The 24,476-nt window shown below is 43.9% G+C and overlaps 1 protein-coding gene across 3 annotated transcripts; it reads left to right on the forward strand.

Moving 5' to 3' along the window:
- The first annotated feature begins 227 nt into the window (after window positions 1-227).
- LOC136955811 (BTB/POZ domain-containing protein kctd15) lies at window positions 228-20,580 on the forward strand. Of its 3 annotated transcripts, none has more exons than XM_067249549.1 (5): window positions 228-233; window positions 2,931-3,106; window positions 7,392-7,536; window positions 11,665-11,970; window positions 17,165-20,580. In XM_067249549.1, the coding sequence occupies exons 2-5, from the start codon at window positions 2,943-2,945 to the stop codon at window positions 17,321-17,323; spliced, it is 774 nt and encodes a 257-aa protein (XP_067105650.1). In that variant the 5' UTR covers window positions 228-233; window positions 2,931-2,942; the 3' UTR covers window positions 17,324-20,580. The 3 variants fall into 3 exon arrangements, with proteins under 3 accessions (XP_067105650.1, XP_067105651.1, XP_067105649.1); XM_067249550.1 differs by lacking the exon at window positions 228-233 and adding an exon at window positions 1,794-1,937; XM_067249548.1 differs by lacking the exon at window positions 228-233 and adding an exon at window positions 1,831-1,945.
- The last annotated feature ends 3,896 nt before the right edge of the window (window positions 20,581-24,476 follow it).

Below are 24,476 nucleotides of genomic sequence, written 5' to 3' on the forward strand. Positions count from 1 at the left end.
CCTTGCCCCAGAGGCGTTTGGGCAGCCCGGAGCAAGAATTCTTTTTTAGCTCTGCTGTTATTTAGAGACGGATTATTGGCTTTCTTCTTCTCATAACAGACCGGCAGTTTCATTAAAGCAAAAAGACAGTCAAGAAGCTGAAATACGAAGGAGGATTTTAACAACAGGAATTTGAAGTGTAGCCTATACAAATAAGAGCAGAGAGGGGGAAGGAGATTTCTCATATGTACAAGGTAAGAACGCCGCTTGCTTCCTGTGCGCTTAGTAGAAAGAGAGCTTGGTGTGACCAAGTCAAGTCAGCACTTGCTAAAGGCCACAGCGACCGTTTTCAGTCAACGTACACAGATAGATTATCATATTTTAATGCAATTTGTGTAGGCTATACGGTGTTTCGTGTTTAGTTTTTAAAATAACTGGTTTGACTTAAGGAATGCTTGGTTGCTGGATGGCACTATAGTTCTACGAAACTCGGGGTATATGAGAGGGGGGACGCACACATCAGCTGGGACTGATTGAAACGGCACGGATTCGCTCGGAGCTCCTACAATGTTTGAAACGGTATGACAAAATTAATATTGAGATATAGTTGCCTACTTCGAAATAGCCTTCGCATGATCTAGTTTAGTCTGCATACTCAGCAAAACGCATTTCAACACCAGAAAATGTATTGGCCTAATAACTTTATCAGAAGGGGCGTTCTGTCCAGTCTGGACGTATAGGCTACTATTCCTGAATGTTGGCTTTAAGTTGTATTTTTGAGATTTTCATCTTTTTTTCGGATTCCATCGTCTATGTATCATTATTTCACAGTGGTAGACAGCTTATGTGAGACGCCATATTGTGCAGTTGGTTGAATTAGACTATCCGTGGGCATCAACGTTAGGCTTTTCGGCAAGATATATCAAAAGTGCTAACTATGTTGTTTCACTGAGTTCTACGAATCGTCAATTTGACAGTCACTGCGACAGTCATTAGCGAAGCCAAAACAGTATACTTTTCGTCATTAGCTTAAAGGTAAAATAATAAACTTTGAATGAATACTGAGCTTACTGTAATTAAACAGGACGAATGTGGTCAATGGGGCACTAGAGAACAGATGTGATGGAGTTTGTCTTAGGTATTGACACTTGAGTAAAATGAGAAAACCCCTTGAGTGAAATTTGAGATCCGCTTAGTTATTGGCTGTATCCCCAAAATTAAATCGATTTAATTGACCCCCAATTGATTTGAAACTTTCATATTCCTATATTTACCCTGTGTGTGTACAATGTGTGCGAGAGAGAGAGAGAGAGAGAGAGAGAGAGAGAGAGAGAGAGAGAGAGAGAGAGCGAGGGCGAGAGAGCGAGAGAGCGAGAGAGAGAGAGAGAGAGAGAGAGAGAGAGAGAGAGAGAGAGAGAGAGAGAGAGAGAGAGAGAGAGAGAGAGAGAGGGGGGATATCTGATTATATTCCCTCCACATTATCAGTTGGATACTGTGGCCCGTGGCCATATGAAGAGGTGTGATAGCCTCCAACACTCAAAACTTCTTAAGTCTTTTGAAGTCTTTCTTTCACTAGGATTTGTAATGTATCATCCAATATGCGTATTAAGTGAACACTATTACTGAAGGCTTCGCGAGGCGGGCAACACCCTGGAAAATTCTGTAGTCTCCAACACTTGGTGCCCTGGGCAGCAGGCATTATAAGCACATTGCTTCGAGCGAAGTGGTTGTTCTGAACAGAGCCCGAACAACTGCCGCGTGTTTACCGATTGAGTAAAATAACTGCGTTTCTAATGTAGGCTACGTCTGCATGGAAGAACAGGTTCCTGAAATACCTTTCAAGTTACAATAATTTCGTTTTTTTTCACCGACAGAAAATAGAGGCCTATTTTTGTTTCGAGCTAACGTCTTCGATGCTTAAATATTTTCACACCGCCAATTTTCTCCCAATGAGTCCGGTAAGTTGGTGAGTTATCTTGTTAGTTTACAGGTAGCCTAAGTGCATGTAAGACGATGCGACACTTTGCGCATGTGGAACGTCTTGCGCATATGATGAGCTTTTGACATAACCTACTGTACATGAAATATGTTATTATATCTCAAAGTAAATCAAAGTGAACTGATTTCAATTACACAGACATTATAAAAGTTGACTATCTTGTGTGAATCTCCACCAGGGCTTCTGCTATATTTTGTAGCACACTGCTTTGGCCCTAGTCGCGCTTTCAGAATGACCTCTGGAGCGAGGGTCTCTGGAACTGTTTTAAGGGGGTCGTGATAGACAAGAGTGTATCCAAACCTCGCAACTGACCATTTTTACCTTTTTTTACCTTAATATTATACTGTATGCCATTATCTTGTATGATGTCCTTTATTTCCATTTCCATATGCACGTTTGTTGCTTCAGGTTAATGAGTTATTCAGTTAAAAAATATATATAATTTCTGATATTGGGCAAATCATAGGCTAGGCTAGCATGGGCTTTTAGTACTGTAAAAACTTACACTTTACATTGGATGTGCATATGAAATGCAGCATGGGAGTAATGCGAGGGATGTATTTTCATATAGTTCAAGAACAAAGTTACAGAATGCACTTGATTCCGTGCTCTCAGACTGGTGGTTGGTGTGTCTGGGCATATCATGTCTAACTCATAACACGACCTTTAATTAGAATATTTCAGTTTGTTTTACCCCCCTAGAGGCTGGCACCTAGTATTCCTTTCTCCGGGTCCCTAATAAGCATCCTTCTATCCTCCCCTCCGGTGCTGAAGGAAAAAATGCAAACATACTTAATTAGAGCGGTGGCAATAATTTGTAAGCTAAATATGCGGCCAGACAGACATGGAAGTGATCTGATAAGGGTGCAGGAGAGTAGTGGTGGAAGATAGACTCTTGAGGGTAGATTTAATATTTTTTTCCCCCATGGCTTTTCCATTTACTTGTTTTCAGGAAGGAAGAAGCATGTCACGCCTGTCTTTGACCCGGTCCCCGGTTTCTCCTTTGGCCGCACAAGGAATTCCTCTACCGGCTCAACTGACTAAGGCGAATGCTCCGGTACACATTGATGTCGGCGGACACATGTACACCAGCAGCCTGGCTACTTTGACAAAGTATCCAGATTCCAGGTAAGGTTGTGCTTATGTATGCCTTCTCCATTTGCAGTTTTGCCTGTTGGTTAACTAGATGGCAAGCATGTCAATGCTTTGTTTTGTTATTTTCCACAATTGGCTTTTTTGGAGGGGGGAAGGTGTAATCAGTGATAATGTTTAGCACAGTTTATGTTTTAGTTCAAGATTAGAATGGTAAATGATATTGATAAATCATCCTCAACTCTGTCAAGTGTAAACGATTCAAAAGTTAGTTTTCCAATGACAAGTGACAAGTATAACATTAGTGTTTGATTTCAGGATATTATAAAGTATCTTAGATGATTCAATGTTAGGATACCCATTAATTTAGTTTGAACTCAGTTACACTTAGGTAGCAAAAATGAGCTAACAGCCTTATTCACTGAATAGATGCTACAGGTTGATTTCCTAAACTTGTGATAGTTTATAAAAAGATCACAGTCGTGTGGCACAGTTCTGTTTTCATCTTCAGCATTTATGGTGGTGCATTGCTGAATAATCAATTTATTATAAGTAAACCATTATTACTGCTTAAATTTCCATGTTGACTATACATGGTATAATCACATTAGCTAGTACTGCTAAAGCTACTGTACATGCTCTGGTCAGTCTGTCACTACAGACCTGAGAGCTATGCCAAGGTAAACATTTCGTTTTGTTTTTTTTAACAAACAAAGAATCTACAGTAACATAAGCCCTCAATATTCACACAGCTCACCGTCAGCTGCCTTTGTTTTCTAATTCATAAGAAACTATAGACGCATGTTTTTAATATCTTGACTTGTTTATAGGTTGCTATTATCTGGCTGAGTGTTTTGTTTACAAGATAACAATTATTACAAGAGAAGACTTTTTGATCTTTTTAGATCCAAGTGACTCATATTCTATGGCTCATATACGTACAAATAATATTATACAATTATATATGCAATTAAGATTTGCTCATCTATTTCATATTTTAGAAAACATGTCCCTCAACAACACAATTCAACTTTGTAGCTGTTTTATTTTTCTGTTTTATATTCATATCATTAATCACTATTAAGACGTTTCACTCTACCTCTTCAACCTACCTCAGGTAATGCATTTAAACTGTACAAAGACAGCACTGTACAGTATAAACACTGGACGCATATACAAAGTACAGCCTGGAAGCCATGCAAATGGAGCATGCTATGTCGAGAAACAGTATATTTCCAGTCAGAGTAATGACAGGATACCAATGTGGATGTTGGAGCTCTCTCTCATTCTCTCTGTCTCTGTCTCTCTTTTTCTCTTTCACTCTCTCTCCTACTCCCTCCTTCGGTCTTTTCTCTCTCTCTCTCTCTCCCTCTCTCTCTCTCTCTCTCTCTCTCTCTCTCTCTCTCTCTCTCTCTCCTCTCTCTCTTCCTCCTCCATGTACAGTATGCCTCAGGGGTGCACTTTCCAGTGGAGCCAGTGGAGGAGGAGCCCTTTTGTGTGAATTAGTATAATGGCTGACAGAAAGCAAAACAATTACTCTGCAATAGTCAGAATAAAGGCAGTGTTCCAAGGTTATCTATCTGTTGGACAAGCGGTCCATGTTGCTGTGAGACTTGACAATTAAGAACAAGGGTTAAATAATTTTAAGTTGATGATTACTTTTAATAGATCGCTCACTTAATAATGTAGTGCGAGAAAGGAAACTTAGTCTACTAACTAATGTCTCGGTATTCATCTTCTTCTCTAAGGGACAGGGGCCATGAAACATTGATGTGTACCAGCCCTGTGTAGTTCACAGTTAAAGAGGACAACGTCTGTACTCAGTTCACCAGAGGCTGATGAGAACAGTTCGGAAATGGTCCTTTCAGAGTAGGAAGTTATTCTGGAATTACTAGTGGCACTGAATGTTGGTAGTAGTCCATTGAACACAGTTACTCTTTTACAAATAAAGTGTTCACTTTTAAGTATAAACATGATCTACCTGATCTTTTAGGAAAATGCATACATAAATAAATAAATCAGTTTGTGGATCTAATACTTGGCTCTCAAGTTAGACTGCAATCTTTTCCCAGAGCTTGCGTATACAGTGTTGGTCTTGAAGTTGGCTTTGATTACATCCCCTGAGCACCCTGCACTGGTATTTGTTTTCACAGACAGATGTTAGACGTCCTGTTGCTGAAAACCGGCATTCTTTGGTTGTACACGTGAGACAGGCGTCTTCTCTCCTGCATGGCAGGAGAGAGAGCCGGAGCATTACCTGAACTGGCCCACACCTCTGGGTCAGAGGATCAGATGGAAAGTGTTGGCAGCCAGAGTGCTGCTCAGGCTGACGTGAGGCTCCCTGAGAGGCCTACCTACCGCCCGCCACCGCCTCCTCTCCTCACCGCTGCTGGGATGGAGAGATCAGAGAGCAGCTCTTGTCCTAAACCCCTATACCGCCTCTCTCTCTCTTTCTCTCTCTCCCTCTTGCTCTTATTTCTCTCTCTCTATCTCCCTCTCTCCCTTACTCCCCTTCTCTCTCCTTCTGTTCCCTCTTTCCCCTATTTCTACGCCCTCCCATCTCTCTCTTTCTCTTCGAGCCATGCAACAGTGTAGTGGTGTGAAGTCTCTCTACCTGTCTGCCATGACAGAAGCAGAGCAGGGGTGAGAGGGCCGCCAATCGGTGATTTACCAAAAGGAAAGACTGAGACCAAGGGACATACAGAAATAGAGGAGAGAGGGAGAAAAGAAAGAAAAGAAAAACAGGCAGCATTTTAATTGCTTTTTAAAAAAGTGGAGATGAAAAACAGAGTTAGCCTGAAGGGGTATGGTGAAATTCTAGCTGGAAGAATTGCAAGACCATATGAGAAAGGAACACCTCAGGCACAACAGGGAGATGAGTATTGGTTTTTTATAAAGCATTTTGCATCGATTTCCAGAGAGAAAGGGAGTAAGGGAGAGGGGGAAAGATGGAAAGAAAGAGGGGCAAAAAGAGAGGGAGGAAGAGAAGGAGAGACTCTTTGCACAGTCTCTTCATAAAGTTTAGTGTCAGGTGAGAACAGGACACATTCTGCTTGATAGGATTGACTCTACCTGATTAAGCTCTTTGATATTGGGATTGTAATTGAAATTCAATGCAATTTGTCTCAGAGATTTAGACTGTAAAGTTAGTACAACTGTGTGAGCATTAAGATTCATAAATGCATTACAACCCTCATCTGAATGTTGAGTCTTGTAACAAGAGTTGACAATCGCTAAGCTAAAGCTGTTTGAGTGAACCTTTTTTGGGGCGGTATTCCAAGTGGGATGTGTGTAGTCAGCTGACCTCAAAGCTGTTGACATGATTGAAGAGCTGATTACATCAAAATGATATGGTCTGTTCTGGAAAGCAGAATGGAAATACTGGGTGGAGAAATATTTTGGGGAAAAAGTAATGCAAATCCTTAGGTTCTCAGAGTGTCTAAATGGCTATGATCAGTCAAATATTAATTAGCTGTCTAGATATTACCCTTCATTTCTCCTGAGTGGTTTACATTGGCAGGCACACATTGCAGGTTTAAGGTGAGATAAGAGTACATGACTAATGGTTGAGAAAGGCACTAAGTTGGACAACCTTACCACAGATGAGAGAAATGAATATCTGTCCAACCTTGTCTCCAGGCATCGTACAGACATGCTGGGATGAAGGCTAACAGATTATAGCAATTTCCAGTCTTAGCCCTGATGAGCCCCTCTAGCTAGCTTCCCAGCTAGCTCTTATTCACTCAGCACACTCTTTGGTGAGGTCAACTATGGGTACCCAGCAACAGGTGTCTTATTACTCCACAAATTCAGTTTATAATTCATGAAATCTTCATCTGATACTCTGCATTCTAATGGGGGAGGGTGATTGGGTTTTTAACAGACCTGAAAAATAATTCTCTGAAACCTAGGAATGCTTGCCTTAATAAGCTTCAGATAATGTTGTTAATCCTATGTAACTGCAGAGTGACAGTCGTCATTCATCATCCCTGACCACTGTTGGATTTCTTTTATTGACTGGATACAGACAGTCACTGTAGGAGGGTAAAAGTGAACTCTTGTCATTCATTTCTGTAAGTGCCTCCACGGACTGTGGGAGAGAGTATGTGTGTCGCTCTAATCTCCCAGCAGAAGGGACACTTCAAACAGGTCTGCAGAACAGGGGAAATGTGCCTTAAGCTTCTTGTTTCAACCTGGGATGCTAATACATTTCAGGCTTAGCGCTAATAAAATTGAAAAATAAATGGAGGGTAATTGTTTCATGCATTTGATGGCAGCATGCCTCATTCCATTATGTGTGTGCGTGTGTTTCAATTTCCAGAATCAGCCGTCTGTTTAATGGCACCGAGCCCATCGTCTTGGACAGCTTGAAGCAGCACTACTTCATCGACCGGGATGGGGAGATATTCCGGTACATTCTCAGCTTTCTCAGGACCAGCAAACTGCTCCTCCCGGACGACTTCAAGGTACATTTGAATTCCCCCCCCCCTATAGTGCACTGAAGCTCAATGTTCAAAACTCTCAGTCATGTAACTGTCTCACGTGAAAGGAGAATGGGTGGTGTACAGTAGCAACTTGAAACTCCGTTTCCCATCATCCAACAGCCTCTCAATGCTGACATCAGTTGTGTCAATTCATGAAAACCATGAGAGAGAACCTAAATACAATGTGGCCACTTCCTGCAGGGGGAAAAGGTGGAAACACAGGCTGAACTGAGCACAGGTTTGGTGATATGTGCCAAAGGCCAGAGCTGTCAACCGAGTGTGATTTCTATAGGGGTGAGCTCAGGTGAAATGGTGGACGGAGGGGTTCTCCCCTGCTCCCTGAGTTTCCACAGTGACAGGCAGGCCCACCAAGAGCTCAATGGCTGGATAGGGAAGAACGTTTTAAGACTAAAGATGGATACCACTGGTCTCATGTTTCATAGAGAGGAGAGCAGGCAAAGTGTGCAGTGCATCCTTTAACACACACACACACACACACACAAACATGTATGCACACGGATTGACATGCACACACACACGTACACTTGAACGCAAACATACATACATCTGTATAGACTTACACATACCGACACACATTCACAGACAAATACACACACACATTTTAGTCAATCATCTGGGGCATTGGAGTTTCCTTGGTTCATATTAGACCACTGTGGCTGCACACACCTGGCTCCTGTTTCAGTGTGCGCATGAGGAGACTATTGCGCTCTGGTTAGCAACAACTCCTACTCATACACACAACACACACCATCACAGTGTTGTAGTCCTTAAAAAACAGTCAATATAAACATTGTCAAGGACACTGATGGGTTCATACTACATACTATCAAAAATGAAATGTACTATACAATTCATGTGGAAAATAAGAAAAAGGCAATTGACATGAAATTGTTATGTAGGGATGGCTTTGATACAGATTTCTTCTGGTCCAACAGAATTCCGTTTAGTTCATGCTATTGTATCTAAACTTGCATGCCTTTTTCCTGAGGGGCCCTCTCTCTCCTTCCTTCCCTCCCTCCCTCTCCCCCTCCCTCTCTCCCCCTTCTACGTTCTCTCTCTCTCTCTCTCTCTCTCTCTCTCTCTCTCTCTCTCTCTCTCTCTCTCTCTCTCTCTCTCTCTCTCTCTAAGGGAATTAGTTGAAGCTGAGCCCGCTGGCATTCTCTTAGGGCTCAGCAGGCAGAGTGAATAGAATTCTAACCTCAACCTCAGTGACAAGAAATCCTCCCATTTTAAGACTCACAACGATGCTCGTAGTCCCTTCTAGACCTCGTAGCCTAGTGTGCAAAAAGCCGATCTTGCTCGTTGATAGATCTACAGTACTGTGTCCGGGCCAGGGGATACACCAGAGCCACTCTCTGTTGCAGCTCATTACTTTCTTCACATAAAGCCTCTCGTCGATCTGCATACCTTTGAGTTTGCGTGAAGTCAGGGGTAAAAAGGAAAAATGCAAATAGTGCGAGGCGGAATCGAGCATGTCCTTATCTGAACACAATCAGCCTTGCCGTCGCCCCGGGCTACAGGGCTCTTCTGCTGCCAGCAATGGTGTTGTGTGTTTTGCTAAATCAATGTGAAAACTCTGAGCAAAATAGGAAGGCAATATTCAGCAAAACATCAGAAGTGGAGCACAAAATGCATCCTTATTATGATCCCTTTTACATATATATCATATATTATTCAGACTACAATTAATCCTGTATGTGAGCAAGGCTTCGACCGAATTAGGCCCTGGTTCTTAAACATTTGAGGTTGTTTAGCCTTTTCTATCAGGACTTATTCTCCTGATGTGAGTAGAAAAACACTAAGGACCAGAAATGAGAAAACAAAACATTAGAATACTGTAGTCGTGTCGTGGGTGCCGACTGCCAAATGTTGTGTCTGGTCGGATGTAGGCCCTCATCAATGTATATTGGGTGTAGAGGCAGTACTGAATATGATCTGTTGCCTTAGAAAGCCGTGTTCGTTTGTAGGAATGTCTCTCTCTTCCTCGCTGCACTCCTTCTCTTTCTCTCTCTCCCTCTGCCTCTGCTTCTCTCTCCCTCCATGCCCATGATGTTGCCTTGCCAGTGGGCGATCAGGTCGGATCATTATTTCGGAGCTCAACCGGGCATGTCTGGACCCAGGATTGTGGGCTGAGGGTTCGCAGAGCTGGCAGCGTCGGCCCACTATGAGCTGTTGGGCCTGTCTTCCTCTCATCCTCATACTCCAGCACTTAGGCTTACTCTGTTGTTTTGTGCCTGGGATCGCGATGACTAGTGCCTGGCAGACAGACCCCTGTTAAAAACATATCCATCCTTGGCTTCAAACCTGTGAAGGATGAGGAGCTACACTTTGATGGCTGGAGCACCCCCTCAGGGAGGGGGGGGGGGGGGTTGGGGGCCTGTGTGTCTGTATGCATTCTGTCAGACGCCATAAGAGAGAGAGAGAGAGAGAGAGAGAGAGAGAGAGAGAGAGAGAGAGAGAGAGAGAGAGAAAGAAAGAGAGGGAAAGAGAGGGAAAGAGAGCAGAGTGGGGAAAAAAGGAACGGACCCCACCCCCTCACATTCTGTAATCCTAAATATTAGAACGTCCGCTTAAGATGTGTTGCGTCATAGCTGGAGGTTGGTGTCCTCCTCTCTCCCCCAGATGAGAAGGGGTGAGTGAGGGGTGGAAGCAGCTAGGTTTTCATGGAGGGGTGTCCGTCTCAGGCTGTGTCTTGTGTTCCGCTTACCCGGGCTGGGTTAATGAATGTGCTGTATTCCACCAGGCCCTGCCACTTTGTACCCAGCAGTGCTCTGGAGAGTGCAGGGAAAGCTCTTTTTAGATTCGGTTCCCCCAGCACGCCCCGCTGCCCAACACCCCTAACCAGCGATGATGCAGTCAGTCTGAAATAGGGTCTCTCTCCTCTGGAACAAACCTAACTCACTTTACAAGTGCATTAAGACTTCATACCTCATTATATTCATAAAGTTCTCTCTCCGTCTCAGTCTTTCCTAGTGATCCTTCAGTGTTTTAGAAGATCCGTATACATGATATGGGTCCATTTAGGTGGAGGATGTGGCGACTTATCAAAGTCATGGCATGGGGAAGTGCTTCTGAGCAGGAAATGCTCAAAGGAAAATGGCGCACATCACCAGATAACCAAATTCCATCTTGTTGTAACAGAATCAAATCAGATTTTTTACTGAAGGACCAACATGAATGGCATTTTGACAATGAAATGGCCTGCCGTTTGAATGGACCTGCCAACCATCCATCTCACAATCCTCACTGCATATAACCGGATCAGGATAATCAGGATACATTTGGATAAATCATTGATTTACAAACATATTTAAACCATTCAGGCAACATTCAACACAATTCAAAGTTGGTTATAATGAGCTTACATCAAGAAACTAGCCACATTACCAGAACAACCACTTCAATGAAAAGAAGTACATATATTTTTGCATATAAGATGGTCACAGTCATGTTCACATACACACATTCCTCACCTCCCCTTCTTCTCCTCCCCTTCATCCTCTTCTTCTGTGGTATTCTCTGTGGTGGCGTTGAACGATTGTGCCATCTGGTCTTGTGGGAAATTAGAGGCAAGAGCACGGGGGCAAATGGCCCTCAGCAAGGCCCCAGCCCAGGGGGCAGAGGCAGGCAATCTGCTGCAGACTGTCGGCACACAGGAATGCAGTCCCAACCTCACCGGAGCCTCGATGAAGGCCTCCAAAGAACTCCGCTCACTGAAACACGCTGAAGGCTAACAGAGCCCTGCCAGTCGCTAGCGGAGCTAGAAGAACACTGCACTACAGAATAGGGCTGTTAGCTTAGCACCGTAGCCATGCACGAGTAGAGCTAGGAGAAGTAGGAGAACACAGCTCTTAGCACTCAGCCTAAGGCCCTCCTCTCCCATCTACAGTAGCATATTCAGAGAAAACAATCTTTGTTGGAATAATGTACTGATTAATACAGACCTGCCTAATGCAGATACTATCCCTATTGGATGTTGGTGTGTTGAATATTGCATGTAGAACTGAGGTTTGCAACCATTCAGGGAAGTCTGCCTTTGAACAAAGACAAAGTGCATTGATGTTAATGTGTGTGTGTGTTCCCATCCAGGACTTCCACCTGCTGTACGAGGAGGCCCGGTACTACCAGCTGACGCCCATGATCAAGGAGCTGGAGCGCTGGAAGCAGGAGCGGGAGCAACGAAGGATGGCCCAGCCCTGCGACTGCCTGGTGGTCCGGGTGACCCCCGACCTGGGCGAAAGGATCGCCCTCAGCGGAGAAAAGGTCCTCATCGAGGAGATCTTCCCAGAGACTGGAGACGTCATGTGTAACTCGGTCAATGCCGGCTGGAACCAGGACCCCACGCACGTCATCCGCTTCCCCCTCAACGGATACTGCCGGCTCAACTCCGTCCAGGTACGCTTGCCGCTGTGTGTGGACATGTGAGCGGTGGGGGGGGGAAGCGCGTGTGCGTTGGCGCTGTAGTCCGTCAGATGACTCATACGGAGCTCCCCTGCCCTCCCACAGTGGTGGGTTTGTTTTCACACAGGCACCAGGAAGTGAGCTGTTTTTAATACTGCATTCGCTCTTGAAAGGAGCTCAAGGAAACACGTAGAGCACATCAGAACTTTCACATGAGGGCAGTCGCGATAATCTGCGGCCCTGTATGCTGTGTGTGTTCCCAGACACAATGCGGTGCTGTGACTACAACACGCCTCATAACTCAACTGATAATAGGGTCTCTGATCTGGTGGATGGGAATCTGTCTGAGATCCGCTCCAGATAGCAGCTCCTATCTGTCAGAGCCCGAGTGAGGTGTCCCTCTTGAAACACTCTTTCACTTTTTCCCCCGAAATGTGGAGAACATCACAGCCTCACACTGCAGCTGTGTGGCAACACCTCCGAGGCTTGAACCATGCAGCAGGCCAATACTTGCCACACCTCTCCCTCTCTCTTTCTCTCTGTCTGATTCTTGGTCACTCTCTCTCTCTCTCTCTCTCTTTGTTTCTCTTTTGTCTCTTAACTCCGTCTCTTTCCTAGTCACTCTCTCTCCATCTCTGTCTGTCTTTGTCTCGCACCATCTCTCTCTGTATCTTTCCTCCTCCCCTGACACCCACACTGGCCATGTCTCTGTCAAACAGGCTCGCTCCGACACCTCCACCTCCCTTCTGCCAATGTGAGAGACCACCTCCAGGGGAGGAGAGCAGGGGAGTGTGTGTGTGTGTGTGTGTGTGTGTGTGTGTGTGTGTGTGTTTGTGTGTGTGTGTGTGTGGAGGGGGTGGGGTGGGGTGGAGAGAGCCCTGTCTGAAGCGGCCATGCTTTCTTTCTACCCTTAAAACATAAAATAAATAAAAAGAGGACTAGTAAAGAAGAGGGGGAAAAATGATATGCATAATTTACGCGTTATTCCTTTTTTAAGACACTGCTCCTCTTTTTAAAAAGACTCCAATATAACACCGCCTGAGGGGGTTGAAATACACGTATTGCATTTTTTAATACCATACTTACAATTTCTCAAACAGCCTAAACCGGTTTATACTTCTTTTATAGATTTTTAAATGGCTTGCAATATAATTAATTGGCCGCATCAACTAACACAACATTTTCCCACTCTGTTTACCAGCGAGTCTGGTCTCGTGGTGTACATGAGTAGGTCCCAGATAGGCCTGGGAAGAGCGTTTGCAGGTTTTCAGCAAGGCCTGTCCCACAGGACTCTGGGCCAACAAAGCTGAGGTGAAATAAGCAGCTTTATTCAATGTGTGAATGACCTGGCACTCTCACAAAGGGGAACCAGTTCTTCAGGGTATCCTGTCAGAAATGCCGCCCTAATGAATGAGCAACACAGAGGGACTCTGAAGGGCTTTTGTCTAGAAGTATGGCCTTTACCCAGGTGTGGTGGTGTTGGTAGTGTCAGGCTGTGTCTCTGGCTTCTTTGCTTAAAAATACAAAACACACACTGCAAGGCCAAACTCGTTGAGGCTGATATAGGTGAAGGGGGAAAGCTAGCAGATGGAGGTGTTTTTTGCCTGTAAGGGGAGATTTTTCTAAACAACTTACTCATCCTGTCCTTTCTCATTGTTGCATGAAGGTATGAGAAGGTTATGAGAATAATCCTCATCTTCCCCGCCAGACAATGTGGCTGTGATCTGATTACAGTCCTGGACCCTGACCCAGAGGAACACAGACACACCCTGCCCAGGGAGAAAGAAAAGCTAAGAAAAGAAAGAGTGGGAAAGAGAGAGAGAGAGAGAGAGAGAGAGAAAGAGAGAGAGAGAGAGAGAGAGAGAGAGAGAGAGAGAGAGAGAGAGAGAGAGAGAGAGAGAGAGAGAGAGAGAATTGGAGAGAAAGCAAGAAAGACTGTTTTGGGAACTTTTTTAGCACTTATTCCTGATCATTCAAACTTGGTAAATAATCAATCAACTGATCAACTGGGGGTGTCCTCTTGGAATTAGAGCAGCATTCTCTCATGGTTATGAATCACTGTACTCTGTGGAGATTGTTTTAAACATTGTTTATCCTGGAAATTAGTCTTGCCATTTCGAAATGTGGGCACTAACCAATAAACAAACCCCATCTTGGTGAGCCCTTCACCAGTCCTGAGAAGAATGTAGTTGTGGGATGGGGGTGGGGGGGTGCTAGGGGTTAATGTAAACCACCTGCTTTGTGATGTAGAGCCAGGAGAAATAGTTGGGGAGGAGGGGGCGGTTAAAGAGAGGGAAAACATTTAGCCAAAGAACCACAGAGGTGTACACACAGACTCACTCACACACACACACACACACCTACACACAGTCCCAGAGCACAAAGCGTGCCTGTTCCGGCCGGACTGCTCCATGCATCAAGGTGATGGAGCACGCGGATCAGACCACACGCAATTTGTCCTTCATCACAGTGACAGGAGCAACAGCGACGGCATTCTGCGAGAGGGGACCTCTGTCCCCTTCTGCCCCGGCACCACTGTACCCCCAGTACCCACTGTCAGCCATATCCCACTCAAGTCTATCAATCTAACCTGGTACAGGTGAGCTGGTGGTCAGACAATCTAGTTCACTATTGACTCTCCCCAGAATGCATTAAGCAGACAAACTCAGCTCTCTTTCCACTTTGTTGTGTCCTTTGATATTTGAAAACATGAAGTTAAAAACGAGCCTTCTAAAGTGAGAGCCCATGTTCAGTGTCAAGTGTCAAAAGTTTCGGTGGTGAACTTGAATGCTCATGAATCAAACGGATACTCTCATATTTAGTGATGAGAGAAGACCTTTTTTGGTGGTTGTTTAGTTGAGTTGCTTGTGATGAGTGGAGGGGATGGGCTACTGTAACTTCAGAGGCACCTCGTCACATTTTAAAGGTCATGTATAGTTGAACAAAGCTGCCCCCCTCAGCGCAGCACAATGGCTGCCGTGAGCCTCTGATACCTGTCATTCACGCTCAGCCCTCCGCCCCAAGAACCGGAGACACAGGCAGGAGAGCGCCATTTCCAACCCTCTCCAGAGAGGTGTGTGTGCGTGTGTGTGAGTGTGTGTGTGTGTATGTGCACTCCGGTGGCCATCAATATTACATCACGCTCTGTTTCCAGCCATGAGGCTCATGCACTTTGATTTCTACGCCGTCTTCCCGCATTCAGATCCAACGCAGGCTGGGTAACAGAGCGGGCTTGATACCCCTCCTCCTACCACTCCATGCTCATCCCCATGGCGACCCCAGGTTGAGTGGCAGCTCGGGGAGATCTGTGCATAAGGCATACAGGAGGGGGTGAATGTGACGGTGTCAGTTCGCTCTGTGGCCAAGTCAAGCCTGCGACAGTGAGAATACTTGAGCATGGGGGAGTGTGTGAAGCTATGCCGGGGGACGCAGAGAGCTGACGCGCTCAGTACCGCACTCAGGTTCAGACACACTGACAGGAAAAGGGGGACTAAGACGGGATAAGCAGGCACCCAACGAACATCAAGCTGCTGGACGATGCATGCGTACTGAAAGCCGTGGTCTGGGACTCAAATCGTGTTTTAGTCACCTTTGTCTTACTCTATGTTGATGTTAAAATCGATTTAGGATTACAAATTGTTATTGTGAATGTCCGGAAATCAAGTAATCAAACTTGTCAATGGAAATGTGGTTGGATATTCTAAATACTTAATTGCACAGTTCATTCATTATCAAATTGTTTTGATGAAGTAGAAGCCTTATTGATCACTCCAGTCTCCTCTGTGACCAAAACCACATCGCCCAAATGGAACAGAGCCCCCACACGTTAAAAAAATGATGAAAAATGCAATGTGATGCAATGATCAAAGCAGGGAGTGTAATAGCATTTCCATAATCGTTAGGCTTCCCTTCATCGTCTGTGGTTGGATTGGGATAGCGTTTGATGCTTCGGCAGGTCTCTTAATTAGCCCTCGTCTTTAGCGTCAACATCAGCCGTCTGCTGCCTCTCCCCTCACGCAAATTAAAGACTTTGTCATTGTCACATAACACAGGCAGTAGTGTGGGAATTTGTAAGGTGGTTATCCCAGCGCTTCTGGTGCCAAAACCAAAATGTTTTGCCTCACATTAGTCTTATGTTGGGGGGGTCATTTATAAGTAAAGGCATATGGGTGTTTGTTGGGTGGGGGGGAGGTGTCAAGGAATTCACACACACAAACACCCATATGACTTTACTTATAAATGCACACACACAAACACACTACCCAGTGTGGTTCTGCTATGCCTCAACCAGGGGGCCTAATTGGGCCTCTTTAGCTGTCCGATGGGGCCACAATGCTCATAATTAGGGAGACCACTAGACAGTGTGTGTGTGTGGGTGTGTGCGTCTAAGGGCAACAGGAGAACTTATGTATTTTGCGTGAACTTCCCGGGCACCAGTCGTCGAGCTAGCCTTGAGCCAGACCTCTTCTGCTGCAAACACTAGTGAAAGGACTGGGGAATAAGTAAATACACAACATTCCTCGGGTTGGGATTTAGCAATAACCCTCCCCACAGACACACACACACTCCTAAACCCCCACAAGGACTGTAGGAGAGGGGAGTAGGGGGTGGCATCACTCCTTTACAACTTGTATCCTCTCTCCAGCTTCATTACTCCATCAGGGAGCAGATCCCACCACTTCCACCTCTCTGTATCTCAGTCTCTCTCTGTCTCTCTGTCTCTGCTCCCAACTCCGTCTCATTACTTAAATGATCCCTTATTTCTAGTCCACACTGTACTGCAGTCAGCTCTTTACACCACCCCCACACTTCTCCATAACACCTATCCCCAACACCCCTCCTTCTACCTAACACACATCTACCTAACACACCTCCCTCTCCCCAGCACCTCTCCCTCTCCATAATACACTTCCCTCTCCCTCTAACAGACTGGTCCTCCCTTTGAGCGTATGTCCTCAGATCAGCTCAGTCCACATCCAGCATAGCTGTCATGAATATTACAGAGAGTCAGTGTGATGTCTGACTGCCCTCTGGACAGCTCTATATCCCTCAGTGTGATTGGAGGGCTAACGACACACGCTGCACAGCTTGATTGATGCCGCGCCAAGTGATTGATGAAGAGGAGGAAGGTCTTTATAATTGATAGGTCCCATTAACCCTTTGTGTCGTTCCCCCCTCTCCCCTCCAGGTGCTTGAGCGTCTGTTCCAGAAGGGTTTTAGCGTGGCGGCGTCCTGTGGAGGCGGCGTGGACTCCTCCCAGTTCAGCGAGTACGTGCTGTGCCGCGAGGACCGGCGGAGTATGTCCATCAACACCCCCATCAGGATAAAACAAGAGCCTCTGGACTAGAGCACTCTGGGCGGAGGGACTAGCTACGAGGGGCTCTTCCACCTCACCATCAGGACAGATCCTAACCCTTGCCCACCCCCCAAGCCCTCTTCCACTCACCCCCACCCACTATTACCCCCCACCCCTCAAGACATCAGTCCAGCCAGAAACACCTAAGTATTAGCAGAGGCTTGGTACATTTTCCAGCTCTGCGCAACTCAGCGCTCTAAGGGGAATGTATTATCAAACAAAGAAGAAGAAGTAAAAAGAAAAGAACGAACAAAAAACAAAAGTGTTTGATTCTGTTTAATAACACCCAAAGAATATGGGACAATGACGAACAAAGGACTGACAGAAAGCATCTCTCTCTCGCTCTCTCTCTCCCTATTTCTCCTTCCCTCTGACCATTATAGCACCGTGACCAGTCACTTTTTTGTCCTCTCTTGTGGCTCTCTGACCTCCAGTGAAATGGTGTGTTCCCCTCCACCCTCTCCCAGCCCATCCACCCCCTCAGCGCAGCGCCCGGCAAGGTGTCATCCTGTCCTGCATCTGTGTGAGGCACACATGTTGTGTCTGCCACACATGTTGTGTCTGCCAATGTGGCAGGTCTCATCTAAGGAGCCTGACCTAACAGAGGTACTGTCCAAGGGCTGGCAGCCAGGAAAGAGGACTTGAGGATGTCAGACCATCACACAGCCCTCTTCGACACACTGACTTCCGTTTCCCTCAAACCAGCCAACCAGCGGACCTTGGTCGCAAGAGCCTAGCCAAAACAAGTATTGTTTTCCAAGAATGATTGGTGGTTATTATGATTTTACTCACTGTTGTTTATGACAACTGACTCTTACTCCTTTTTGCTGTTTTTATCACAACATGATGTAAACAAATTATTAATAGGGTTATTCTGTGTGTGTCTTTCTCTCCTATATGAAGGATGTTTAAACGTGTTCAGAACTCTTTATGTTGGAGCGTTTGAGAGGAAGGGTTTTCTTGGGACGATGTCTCCATGCCGCAATACGTGGCTAAAGCAGTCTGGCTGCGAATGCATTCAGAGCTGGAGAAGGTCTTGTTGTTTAAACAGGGCTACAAGGGAACCTAGAAACAAATATAATGTATCACACAAAAAATGTGCTTTGGCATTGGCCTAATTAGCTGTAAAACATATCTTAGAAACTTCAATTAAATTTAAGAGAAAAGACTAGGATGTTTGCAGCAAAATAATATTTCCAAAATGGAAACTCAGAAATTAGGAAAAAGTATATCAAGGGGAATTTGTCTATGAAGGCTCTGAATGTGTTTCAGGTTTGTTGCTGCCAGAATGTTCATGACTTGAGAACCAACTTGGAAAGCAGAGTTTTCCAGTATGTCTCCATGATTGTGAGGAGGTGTACTCTAAATGCTTGAGATCTTTTGTTTGCACTTAAAACACGTTGTCCACAGAACTGTTCACGGTACCCCTCTGGAAAAAACTTTTGACGTAGCGATGGTTGCCAAATCAACCATTTGTCTTGAAAGTTTTTGTGAGCACATGGAATCTTATAAAGAGAAAAGTGGCTAAAGAGATAGCTAACTTTGTTGTCAAAGCAAATCAGGTGCCTATTCGTTGATTGTACAAAGTACAAAAAAAATATTGTTTTCACAATTGCTGTTTGTGTTATTCAGAAGTAAATTATTTCAGTTGACCAGCCCTGAAAGGCTACAAAATATGCATAGTCACAATGCAATTGAAGAATTAAAAAACATATATGATGACATCTTGGAAGCTTTAATGTTGAACATTTCAGTAGAGTCTCAGACATAACCTTCATAAACACTGGTTGTTTTTTAGGTTTCAATATCGTCACTTCTAAGACAGGATTATTTCAGTCGTTCTGCGTATAGCAGAACCCACAGTGAACTCTATGCTAAGCATCAGACCATTGTTCATAGAGAACATAGAGTGGGAGGCTCTTAGTCTTAGACACACTGCGCTTCTCAAGCCTCATAGTATATTCTCAATATTGCTGGATCAAAGATTGGAACAAGAAAGACCAACTTTTCGTACTTTGTATATGTGTGTAACTTACAGATGCTGTTTCTTCCATTCCAAAATACTGATCAAAAAGAAGCCCGTTCTGATCTGGGTGGGCAGAGGCAGTTAATTTGAGTTTGGTTGGAAATCTCCCTTGGGCATTTTCATTTCGACAGTCCAAAAATGTTCATTAAAATGGGGAGCACTTTCAACAGCTCTCACATAGATGTAATGTGTCCTCTTTCCATCTCTCTACGTTCCCTGATTAAACAACCCCAAGGAGTTGGGTGTAGCTGGGAGTCCAGCACAGACCTCCTGGGGGGGGCACCCCCAATCAGGACCCTCTTTGTTCTGATCTGCTTCTGGCCTGGTCCTTTACATCCAGTCTCCTCAAAGGGAATGACCAACCAGGCCTTTCATGTGCTGAGGGACGTTAGGCTTCAGAGGAGCTGCCCCCCCTCACATCACCCCCCCCCCCCCCCAGGCTCCCAGCATAGCAGTGCCAGTAGAGGCGTAGGTTGTGCCCCTCCTGTCATCGCCCCCCCCCCCCCCCCCCCCCCCCACTGCGTCATCCTGTGGGCCCCTCTCTGGACCACACCAGGCCAAACAAACTGATGAGTCAAAACTCTACTGAAACTGTCCATGTGATCCCCCAGGGTCCCTGGAGTCCGCTCTAGGTCTGATCTCAACAGTACTGTAACCAGCTCAAATACAAACGATCTTAGGTACTCTCCAGCCTTTTCATGTGGTTCAGTCCACCATGACACAAGGCTTGAACATACAGAGGAAGCATACTGAAACCTTGTACGGATGGGCTAATTGCAGTTGTTATATCTCTCATTGAGACTGCGGTAATTTTCAATACTATATTGTTAACATATACCTCCGCTATGTCAGTGGCCAGACGGGGTCTTTAAGGGAGTCCACTCACTGGTCTATGTAGTGGGATATCCAGAGGCCCCTCAGTTGTACAGTTATTTGTAAATTCAATTGTTATCAGGACTGGGTTTTACTGAGCCCTCTTGTGATGGACCTCTAAGTCCTTACATTGCAAACTAAAACGCTGACAAATAATCTTCAAACTCAGTACTTCAAGTTCAAATTTGCAAGCATTACGTTGTGTACATACAGAAAAACATTTCACAAGGGTATAATAAAGGTGCAGATGTATTATTTAAAATGTTTTAAACAATTAGACTGTGGTATTAAAGGGCATGTGTTTATTTACAGTGTCTCCATTTGATTTTCTTGCATATTTGCGATAATAAAAGGATGTACTGTACATTTCATGCCTCTGTCTTGTACCTAGTGCTGTTTGGAGTTTGTCTATTGTGTGTTTTCCTTAGGAAGAGAGTACATTGAGACTTGTACCTTTTAAAAAATGATGGTGACTAAAACCTCTGTGCCATTCAAATTATTCCCTTATTTAGTAGTTGGGACCTGAACTGGACTTTCATGTATCTATTACAATACACCGTTGTGGTGATCTGTTCCTGAGTCTTAGCATGTCTGAGGTATCGCTCACTCAACGAAGGCAGTTTTGGGGGTTAAACACAGAGCAGAACACAGAACACAGAGCAGAACACAGAACACAGAGCAGAACACAGAACACAGAGCAGAACACAGAACACAGAGCAGAACACAGAACACAGAGCAGAACACAGAACACAGAGCAGAACACAGAACACAGAGCAGAACACAGAGCAGAACACAGAACACAGAGCAGAACACAGAACACAGAGCAGAACACAGAACACAGAGCAGAACACAGAACACAGAGCAGAACACAGAACACAGAGCAGAACACAGAACACAGAGCAGAACACAGAACACAGAGCAGAACACAGAACACAGAGCAGAACACAGAACACAGAGCAGCAGCTTGAAGCTCCAGAGGGACTTACAAATGGGATGGTATCAAGAAAAGAATAAAAAAAAACGAACACGCTCCCCAACCCCAGTGTTTTGCACTGAGTTAAACGTTTTGGTCTTTTCAAAATGCTGCCGCTTAATTAGCAGCAGAATCCTGGGGGGACTTTTCTTAGTCTAGCAGTGGTACTTAACTCAATTTGTACAGAGCATGTGTAATGCTAGTAAATGGAAATGAAGTAGGTTTCATTAGTCAATTTAATTTTGATAATACTGCCCTAAAAATTGAGGTTATGTCTGAATGTTAAAGTGACTGAAGTGAATATATTACCACATACATTAGACAACATACAACAATGTTATATATTACAGTTACAAAAGTATTAAAACACAGTTTCTGATCAGTTTAGTAAACAGCTTATTTATTCCTTTACAAAATTGGTACAAATACAGAAGTATGCTTTTCACACAAACAGGAAGTTTTCAATATATGTACAGAGCTTACCAAAAATAACGTAGTTCTAATAAACACATGGTTTTGTAAACAATATTTACATATTATCGATACATTAAACATACATTTTCCAACTGTGTACATCAGTAATATTGACCTAGTGTTTTGGCTAAAAAGCTGAAGAAGTAGAAATGTCCTTTTGTATTTTATCAGAAATCACACAAATAATTACTAAAATTGTTTTAACCACAAAACAAATATTTAAGATTGTGCTTTTTTACATTTCTTTCCAATATCATAGTTTGAGATATAATTGATTTGCCTGAAATGTGGCAGGCATTACTGCCAATGTACAAAGAATATATATAGCTACAAAATAATGTAAGCGTTCTTTAGCAATTGGCCATATTTCACGGTTGTCCTGAAGGGCAGGAGAGCAAAAAAACATAGCGACCTGTAAGTCATTCAAACGTGTTAGTAATCACATTTGGACGACTTATCATGTCCGGACAACTTTTGGACTTTACCTCTTGACTTTATCATCTCATTTGCACAATATTATCTCATTTGGATATAATTTCAAATATTTTTTTCATTTGAAAAAGACAAGTCGTTCTAACTACTTAATTGGTTGAAAATAACCAAAGACATGAGTACAATGGCAGCCTGACCTTCTCACAGTGGCATGGGGCACTCGACTAAACCACCAGTCCCTCTCCATCTGGGCTGGTTAGGGTTAGCTGACACTAGGCCGCACTCCCTGTCTCCACGGCCAGTGGCACAAGTCATGAATTTGAGCATGCCAATTTGAAAGCTAGTTTGCATGGGTGAATTTCTTGTATTAAATAGTATCTCGTTCAACTAATTAACTAAGTCGTTCAATGAGATACTAAGTTATCTGAATGGGATAAAAAGTCTTCCAAACAAGATAATAAGGTGTCCGAATGAGATAAAACATTCATTGCTCTTTAAAATAATTCTGCTTGCCCTTCAATGTTTCTGTAATGTTGTGTGAGCCTTGAATGTTGTAAAGTTGTTGCTAAATTTAACAGGAGTTTTGTCTACCTGACAGTAGAGATGAGGCTACCTCAACTTTTAACTGTTTATTCCACCCTAAACACTCCAGGGAAGTGCTCAAATTTCTATTTGACAGTTCTTGGAAAAACAACAGATTTATTAACAGCCCTATGTGACATTGTTTGTAAAATGGGCTATATAAATACATTTGATTTGATTTAAAATACACTTAGCAGTATCAAACTTCAAAAAAGTCATTATTGAATCACTCAAATTAGTTTATAAGTAAGTTTCTTATTCTGTTGTTTTTACTGGGTGAAGTTATACAAAACAAAATAGTCCTGTTAGAGAAACTACAATAAACCTTAAAGTTAGCAATTTAACAAATAAATTACATAGACTGTAGCTGCATAGACGGTGAGTGTAAGTGGTTTAAAACCAAGCCAAAAATACAAAGGCCTTTAAAGTAAGGATTGGTCAAAAGGGAGGTTTTGCTTAGCTACCTCTGAGTGTGACCCTTAGGACAGGGATCATCCAAAAACTTGCTGGGAAGCACTGGGTCCCAACATTACACACACATAGAGACAGGAACAATACAAAACAAAGCATAAAAAAATACAAATGTAAGTGAGGTTCAAATGAGAGAACTGCCTTTCTATTTCATCATCTCTGCTGTGCACCTTTGTAGGTACCTGATATGTTAGAATGTGTTACTGACCGGAAGATGGTCCCGGATTGACTGCTGGTTCAATGACCCTACTGTGGGCATCTGTCATGGGGCAGTCTAGCCTGGCCTCAGAGAGTAGGCTTCCGAGTCAACAGAAAGGGACGTGGACACCCAAAACTGACAGATAGATAACAACAAAGTATTGAAGCAAAAACCACAAGCAGAAGTGTGTGGGTAATAAAAACCATGGTGCCTTGTTCAACAAGGGGGATCCCCCCTGCAGTCTGTGCTGGGAGGACTGGTGTTTGTGACCATGGTTTCTTTACTGACCGAGGGAATGGGGGAGGGTCTGAAGGGGAGAGGACTGTATTGAGACAAACTTTACAAGGGAAGGAACAAGATATCATGCCTCCTTTGACAAAATTCAATTCCTGTGATTTGACATCGTTTTAGTATTGACACATGGTTGTCGTTCTTTTTTTCTTATTTTGCTAAAACATTATGTGTGGTAAAAACATTATACATGCATCATACATGTTCAAATAATTAAAAATAACTATTTACAAGAATGGAAGCTTAATGCACTGTAATGTTATGCTGCTTATTATAGTCTCTAAACTATATTGTTTTTTCAAAAATATGATGCACTGGTATGAAATTCTGACTGTACTTCAGACTTCTCAATATATTTATCAAACTCTGTTCAATAAATATGTTGTAGAGACGTATGTGCTGTAGGCTGTATTAGGTTGAAAATATGATTCCTTAAAAATAAATGAGATGGTTCATTCAGCTGCCAGGAACATCAAACACACAGGTAACCAATGGACAGGACTGGCTCAAGTCGTTTGACACCAAAAAAATTCACAGATCCTTCTTTAGAAAACCCAGATCAACTGCAACCCTTCAGAATTCGCATTGTCTTGACTATCTATACATTTACGCCACACCTTGAAGCTACAAACAAAGAGGACACAACCATACAACCATATTCATATTTCTGCGAGTTTTTTTCTCTTCTTATCAAAAGCTATGTTAAACATCACTACAGACACTGAGCTGAAAAATTAGACCCAATTGAAGGCACCTTAAGGAGGAATTTTGGGTTACGTTGGGGGGGGGGGGGGGGGGGGGGGGTGCTCACAGGTGGGGGAGC

Source organism: Osmerus mordax, chromosome 13 (assembly GCF_038355195.1).
Source record: "Osmerus mordax isolate fOsmMor3 chromosome 13, fOsmMor3.pri, whole genome shotgun sequence".
Classification (NCBI taxonomy): Eukaryota; Metazoa; Chordata; class Actinopteri; order Osmeriformes; family Osmeridae; genus Osmerus; species Osmerus mordax.